The sequence below is a fragment of the Olea europaea genome, unplaced genomic scaffold, assembly GCF_002742605.1.
Source record: "Olea europaea var. sylvestris unplaced genomic scaffold, O_europaea_v1 scaffold1733, whole genome shotgun sequence".
Classification (NCBI taxonomy): Eukaryota; Viridiplantae; Streptophyta; class Magnoliopsida; order Lamiales; family Oleaceae; genus Olea; species Olea europaea.
The window spans coordinates 125,522-133,780 of NW_019235038.1; the positions used below are offsets into that span (position 1 = coordinate 125,522).

An 8,259-nucleotide genomic window follows, 5' to 3' on the forward strand; every position below is an offset into this window, starting at 1 on the left:
ATATATATATATATATTTCCTACAGAATTCTATACAAGGTAAGAGCATTTCTTATTTAGGTGACAATACTGGAGGAACTTATGTATGGTAAGATACCAACTTGGACGTCACTTCATTCCGTTAACATAAATCACAAAGAAGGAGGCCACAAAGGCTATGTGAAGGATGAAATAGAAAATGGTAGCGGAAGAGCCATAGAATCGCCCAGATCGCACAGTCTATGGAGGCAAAAGAGAGCCATGAATATAAGGGTATCAATTGGACAAACTAAGGTAAGTCCATTCGATCACAATAATGCGTCATGGGCCCAATTGATCTCAAATGGGTCTACAAGATACTAGCCATCCAAGTAGGAGAAGAATCGGGTCATGAGCAACACAACTTAATTTGGTCGCTTCAAATTGCCCAATTAATATTTTGGCTTGAGTCATTTTAATTTAGGCGTTTATATACCATTCAGTCATCAGGTCAATGCCAATTGAAAAATTAAACCCGGTTAACATCATAGTCCAGGAGGTCATTTGACAAAAGTTTGTCTAACACTTCTCATCATAATGCATCTAAATACAAGAATGGAAAAATAAATGCTGAAACTAAAAACTAGAAACTCCCAAATGTAATCCCCTGTCCCAAGGTGTCACTTCAAGCCTTCACAACTCCCGATTTTCTTCGAATCTGATCATAAATAATAACTTATTGGAAAGTTAAACGAATCTGGTTTCCAATGCCACCAACCATGCATGAATAGGAATTTTCTAGAGAAAGTTATGATAAAAAAACTGAACACTGTGTAGTTCAACGAATTTCCAGCACTCCATCAACAATGTGCATGTCTTATTTTCACAATAATAGAACGGTTATACACAGGCGCGGAGCCAGCACCCGGTGAGGGGGCGCGGCCGCGGGTGCTGGCTCCGCCGGAATCTACAAAGCCGCCGGGACCGCCGGGTAAGTATTTCAGTTGCGCCATTGGTGGAGCCTGGAGGAGAACTGAAGCCTGAAGTGAAGGCAGTGAAGGGGAAGACGAAGCCACAACAGTCGGGTTTTAATTTTTTTGGTTGGGTTTGGGCCGTTTGGCTGTTTGGGCTAAAGTATATTAAGTTTTGGGCTATTGACTATTGTTGTTTAATTTATTTGGGCTATTGACTATTGTTGTTTAATTTATTTAGCCCAAGCTGCAGCCCAACCCAAATGAATTTAGCCAACCCGGCAACCCGTACCCGGTACCCATGTCCCATAACCCATTTATTTGCCCTTTTCATTTCAATTGACCCTCCCAGCCGGCCAGCCCCAACCCCCAACTCCCCGTCTCCAGAGTCCAGACTCCAACTTTCCAAGCTAGCAGAACTGCAGAAGACGACTAGACGAGAGGCAGGTCAGCTGGTCAGGCAGCATAGCAGGCGCAGGCGGCAGGCGCGCAGCTCCAAGACCAAGAATTTCGAATTTCCCCCAAAATTACCGGTGAGAGGTGAGTGATGATTCCTTCTTTCACTCTTATTATTTTTTTGTTTTTGGGTTTTGGACCTTTTGGTGTTGAACTGTTGAATTGAATCATGAATGTTGAATTGTTGATGATGCCTGTGCCGTGACTGCCGTCTGTGGCTCTGTGCGACTGTGCGAGTGTGCGAGTGCGAGTCGAGTGTGCGACTGTGCCTGTGCCGACTGTGCGTCTGCAAGAGCGAGACAGTGAGGGTGAGACTGTGATCTGTGAGAGGCGATGGGGTTCACTGGTTCAGCCGTTCAGGGGTTGGAAACTTAGAAATTGGAATTGTGAATTGTGAATTGTGAATTGTGAATTTGTGAAGAATTTGTGATTTTGTGAATCTGTGATAGTCACAACGAGTGGTCTGAAAACGAACATTTTCAAAATTCACCTTCAGTCATCGTGGATTTGTTTATCCATAGACCATAGTTTTGTTTTCTTGCATAGTCAAGATTGGAGCAGTAGTATTGTCATCTAGATATCTGCATTTAATTTGTGAACTGTGAGTCTGTGAATTTGTGAAGAATTGTGAAGTATTGTGATTTGTGATTTTGTGAAGAATTTGTGAGTCTGTGATTTGTGATATGTGAATTTGTGAAGAATATGTGAATCTATGATTTGTGAACTGTGAAGTGATAAATGGAATTCTTGAATGGAAAAGTGAGAGTTTGAAGACGGGAATAAAGAATTTTATAAAGAATTTGAAAACAAAAATGACACTCAAAATTAGAATTACCTTCTCATAAAGAATTTGACAACAATTTAATGGAATTGGATCTTTGCGATAAATAATGTATTAGTCAAACATAAAGAATTTCTCCATAATGCTATAAATGGAACAAAAACATGAAATTAAATGTATGGTCTGGTTCAAGACTTCCAGTAGGAAACTTGTTGACATTAGGTTCAATCCCCGTGTTTGATGATGAGTAATTTATTTGAATTTATGTTTACGAAATTGTATTTGCGAATTGTGATTTATGATGAGTAATTTATGATTTGATGAGGGAATATGATATTAGGAATGATTATTGATTTGGGAATTTACGTTTAGGATGACATTTTGCAGATTATGGAACGATTTTTTCAACCAAAACGAAAGTCCATACCCAATTCTTCTACTTCTAGTTGTGGGTCTAGTCCCGCCACTGATTCTAGTCGAGCACAAGAGTTATTGAATAACACAAAGAAGTCTCGGGCTCAATTCAATGTGGATGATCTTGTATCTGATCCAGGGAAACGGCCCCTATTGAATCATATGATCCTAATATTAGAGATGTTGTTAGGATGACATACTTGGAGAAGGGTCCTTGTCAACCATATGAACATGATTTCCCAAGAAGACCGATGGGGAATGATAATAGATGTTTTCGGAAAGAATGGTTCTCCGAATTTCATTGGTTGGAATACAGTATAGAAAAGGATGCGGCGTATTGTTTGCATTGCTACTTGTTCAAACCTGATAGAGGGAGTCAAGGGGATGGACATATATTTACTAAGACCGGCTTTAGGGATTGGAAGCACAAAAAGACATTGAAAGATCATGTCGGTCTCTTTGATAGTTCTCATAATCAAGCTTTTGCAAAGTGTACCAACTTGATGAATCAAAAGCAAAGTATCTCTTACGTTATTTCTAGCCAAAGTAGTAGTCAACAACAAAGTTATAGGACCAGGTTGACTGCGGTGCTAGATTGTACTAGACTCCTCTTGATGCAAGGATTGTCATTTCGTGGTCATGATGAATCGGAAGAGTCTCTTAATAGAGGAAATCTGATTCAGTTATTGAACTGGTATGCAGCTCGTTGTAAGGAAATTAAAGAAGTATTATTTAGTAATACTCCTGGAAATGACCAAATGACTTCACCAAGCATCCAAAAGGATTTGATTAATTGTTGTGCTGTAGAGACGACAAGGGCTATTATCAATGAGATTGGTGATTCTTTGTTTTCAATTTTAGTTGATGAGGCTCGCGATAATTCTATGAAAGAACAAATGGCAGTTGTTTAAGGTTTGTTGATAAAAGTGGGCGAGTGAAGGAGCGTTTTTTGGGTATATCCCATGTCACTGATACTTGTGCCCAATCACTGAAGGATGCCATTGATGCAATATTTTCTACACATGGGTTGAGTATATCTAGTCTGAGAGGTCAAGGCTATGATGGAGCAAGTAATATGTCAGGTGAGTTCAATGGGTTGAAAGCTTTAATTCTTAGAGGGAACCCGCATGCTATGTATGTTCATTGCTTCGCTCACCAGCTTCAGTTAGCAATTGTATCTGTGGCACGTAGGAATTGTATGGTTGGTGATTTTTTGGACGTACTTGCTATTATTGTGAATTTGGTTGGTACATCATGTAAGCGTGTAGATGCTCTTCGAACAAGTTATCAAGCTAATATTCTGGAGAAACTTAATGCTGGGGAACTTACTGGTGGAAGTGGTCAGTTTCAAGAAATGAGTTTGGCACGCCCAGGTGATACTAGATGGGGCTCACATTTATTGACAGTTACTTGTTTCATTAATATGTTTAATGCTATTGTAGATGTTCTTGAGAATATATCAGAAGATGCCGTACATTCAGATAAAAAATCTTCGGCCTTAAGACAGATGAACAATATGCAAGATTTTGAGTTTGTGTTCAGTCTTCACTTTATGTTTGAAATTCTTGCAATTACAGACCACCTTTCACAAGCCTTACAGAAAAAGGATCAGGATATTCAGAATGCTATGAGGTTATTGAATTTGTATAAGTGTGCATTGCAAAACTTGAGAGAGAATGGTTGGGATACTTTATTCAGTAGGGTGATTGAGTTTTGTGTTGATAGACATATTTTAGTGCCTAATATGGAGGATATTGTAGTGGTGAAAGGTCGACCTAGGCGTGTAGCTCAACAGGTGACTTATTTTCATCGCTTTTATGTTGATTTGTATTGTCATGTGATAGACTCAATCTTGCAAGAGTTGAATGATCGATTTCCAGAAACAACTACTGAGCTCTTTACTTGCATTTCATGTTTAAGTCCAAGAGATTCATTTGCAGCTTTTGATAAGGATAAATTGCTACGTTTTGCTCAGTTCTATCCTTTGGACTTCAATAGTGAAGAACTTTTATTACTTAGACCTCAACTTGATAAGTTTCTTTTGCTTGTGAGAATGGACGAAGCTTTCTTTAATCTCAATAGTATATCCTGTGTAGCTCAGAAGTTGATTGAAACTAGAAGTTCTTGTTATTTTCCATTGGTTTATAGGCTGCTCACCTTGGCTTTGATATTACCTGTGGCAACTGCAAGTGTTGAAAGGGTATTTTTTGCTATAAATCTAATCAAGAGTGATTTGCGCAACAAAATGGGTGATATCTGGTTGAATGACAATTTGGTGGTTTACGTGGAGAAAGCTGTTTTTAAACAAATTGAGAATGAGGCAATATTGCAATGTTTTCAAATTATGAGACCCCGTAGAATACAGTTGTCTAAGTTTACAGTTACAGAGTAACTGAGTAAGGTTGTATCGTATTTTTTTTTTTTTTACTATTTTGGGTTGTATCGAAGTATATTTTCATATGTATACGATTTTGACGTTTTAGTTCATTTACATATATATTGAATAACTTTTAATATTATGTAACCAAATTTTAATAAACGATCGAACAATTACGATTGTTGACAGTCAACGATCGTCGGTCAACGGTCAAACCGCCCTAGCTGAACTTGAATCCTGGATTCGCCACTGGTTATACATTGTTACTAGACAGCATTCAGTGCAGTTAATACCTTAATATTAGTCCAGGGTGCTAATCCCTGTAGTCAACGGGATTGAAATAACACTCTCCATGAGTTGGGTTTAGATCTCAGTTTTAATTCACTATTTCATGAATAATGGTGGGAATAAATAGTTGAATCAAAACTCATATAATCATAATTAAATAAATTAATATATAAATAAATTTAGGTTCTTGTCAAAAGAAACAAATGAATTATTTTGATACAAACACACAACACGAAGGAATAAGTCACGTTGACCTGAGAAAAACGATAATTTAGCTCAAGTTGCATAAAAATAATAGCATAAAACATTTTCACGCGAAAATGATACAAATTTGCTATCGTGTCATGCCGTGGACGATCTAATATAAAGCTATGAACATATCATCTATATCGGGAACATTGAACAAACCATTCCTAAATAGAATCCCATCCATCATCCCTCGTGGTTTAGAGCCATGTTGCACATAATTGAATTAATCTCATGGCCCTGATAATATCTTGATCTTTTCTTTATAATGCTGTTGACAATTCATTTGAAATCACTAAGATCATTTTCATGACCTGTAGATTAAATATAAATTCAAATTTTACTCCTACAATATTAAATATAAATTCAAATTTTACTCCTACAAAATACATGCATCTCTCTTATATAGTGTCAGAAGCATTCATCTCAGTAACATCAACTATAGTTGAAAACATGACAATCAAGTTACTTAAACAGCTATAGTGAGAGCCCCAATGTGTATCACCAGCTTAAGAGTAGCTTCTTGATTGAGATCCTATTCGCTTAATATTTCACCAACACCAAGTCATTCAAGAATTTTTCAATCTTTGTTTCTCTTGAATAAGATTACACCATTTAGCCGATTCTCCTACAACATTGACCAATTTGTGTACCCAAAAAAAGTTTCATTCTTCGGATGTTTTTATGTCATAGCTACAGGAGCAAGTTGAAGTTGATGAGCAAAGCAATGAACGTAGTAAGCACTTGGGTTTTCTTTCAAAATAAGTGATTTGAGACCATTATACTCTATGCGCATATTGCTAGCTCCATCATAACCCTGACATCTCAAATTAAATATTCCTCAGCTATGCATGGTGTTGAAGAATCAACTTCCGATGGTGGATTTTTCGGGCTCAGTTTCACCAATCTCAATCTTATTAAACTCACCCGAGTATGGTTCCAACCCCAAACAATGATTCTTACTTCGGTTGCTCAACTCAATGTGTTCACACAGAACACAATATGGTGGCTGCAATGAATAACCAAGAATAGAGGAAGACAGGTTCAATTTCAAGACTCAAGAGAGAAAACAAGAGAAAAGTCGGCTGCCTCTTTCTTCAATTGCACACACACACGGTTTATTCAACAATGAGGCCAATATATAGTCTTAGGGTGTAATAATGGTGGACTAATATAGTGGGCTCATGGACCAACAAAAGGTTTCAAAACCTATTGAAGGCAATTTTCCAGCTAATTTTTCAAAAGAAGAAAAAGAAGAAGCCGATGAGCTTGCTTATACCTCAATTATTTTACATATGTCTGACGCTATTTTGAGAAAAGTAAGAAAACTGAAAACCACAAAAGATCTTTGAAAAAAGTTGGAAGATCTATATTTGTTTAAATCCACTCCCAATAAACTTTATCTTCTTGAGCGTTTCTTCAGTTTTAAAATGGATCTTTCAAAAGATCTTGATGACAAACTGGATGTTTTCAATAAACTTATCCAAGATGTTGTTAACTATAAAGAAATCATATCTGAAACATATAAGGTTATTATCCTACTTAATTCCATGTCTGAGTCATATAAGGGAGTTTAAAATGTCATTAAGTATGGTAGGGATGCGTTGACCCCCGAGATTGTCATAGATTCACTCAGGAGTAAGGAGATGGAAATTAAGGCTGAAAATGAAGATAAGAGGAATGGTGAGTTACACATGATAAGGAGTAGGATGAACTTTAAGCAAATGAATTTGGGTAGAGCTCAAAATAGTGGTGATTCGAGTAGTGGAGTGATGAAAGTGGTAAGATAAAGGGCAAGGGATGGGACAAGTCTAGTGGTAGGCGGTGTTATAGTTGTGGTAAGTTTGGACACTTTATTAGGGATTGTCCCAAGAAGAAGAATAAATAGAAGGGTTATGTGAGAGGTGAAACGAATGTGGTTCAGAGGTCGAGCTATGAACCCAGTGAGGTTTATTGAGATAGTAAACCTAGTAACTACATATGTATCTGTGTGTGATCATTTCTTCATGTGTGTGATTGCCTAATTTTTTGCATGATTATATGTTATACTTCAATTTGTTTGATATGTATGTTTGCATGAATTTGAGGTAATGTGATTTCTTGGTGTGATCATTTGCATGCATAGTCGGTTAGGATGCATTAGCAATGTGTTATATGTCTTTTGGTAAGGTGGAGTATAAATGCCTAGGGGTACATGATGTTTTGTACTGAGGGATGTAGTGTGTGACATTTGGATCACGAGTGGAAATGTGATCAAATGTGTAGAATCCTTTATCTGTGAAAGAGATCCTATACAGATAGAGTGTGAGAGAGGCACTTCTATCACTTCTGTAAGGTGGAGGCCCATTATCCACGTAGGTTGGAATAAGTGATGTGGTGATAGAGGATTATCCCGTGGACTTAGGATCTATAGTGACTTGCCAGTTAGACATGAGTTGAGTGATCTATTTAATGAGCATGGTGGGCGATGAGAGGAGATATGTGTTCTTGAGGTGGGAGTAACATGAAATGGAATAGGATAAGTGTGGTGAGATCTTGCATGGGGTCACTTATGCATTTGTTATATGTGTTTGACCGTGTGCTGATTAACTTGGTGTTAATCTTTTGGTTGTTTGTGAACGTGATTTTCTTAAAAGATCTGTGTAGTATCCTATATAATATCTTCATCACGTGATTATTTGTTCGTCCCTGTACACAGCGCCTACAAGGAGTCAAATTCCATGTCTCAGGAATCAAACTCCCACACTACAGCTGCCAGTAAGGCGTGAG

General features: G+C 37.5%; 1 protein-coding gene across 1 annotated transcript; it reads left to right on the top strand.

Annotated features, from left to right (window-relative positions):
• Positions 1-2,770: 2,770 nt before the first annotated feature.
• Positions 2,771-5,295, top strand: LOC111377852 (zinc finger MYM-type protein 1-like). Its single transcript, XM_023000986.1, has 3 exons — positions 2,771-3,484; positions 3,574-4,899; positions 5,227-5,295. The coding sequence occupies exons 1-3, from the start codon at positions 2,771-2,773 to the stop codon at positions 5,293-5,295; spliced, it is 2,109 nt and encodes a 702-aa protein (XP_022856754.1).
• Positions 5,296-8,259: the final 2,964 nt, after the last annotated feature.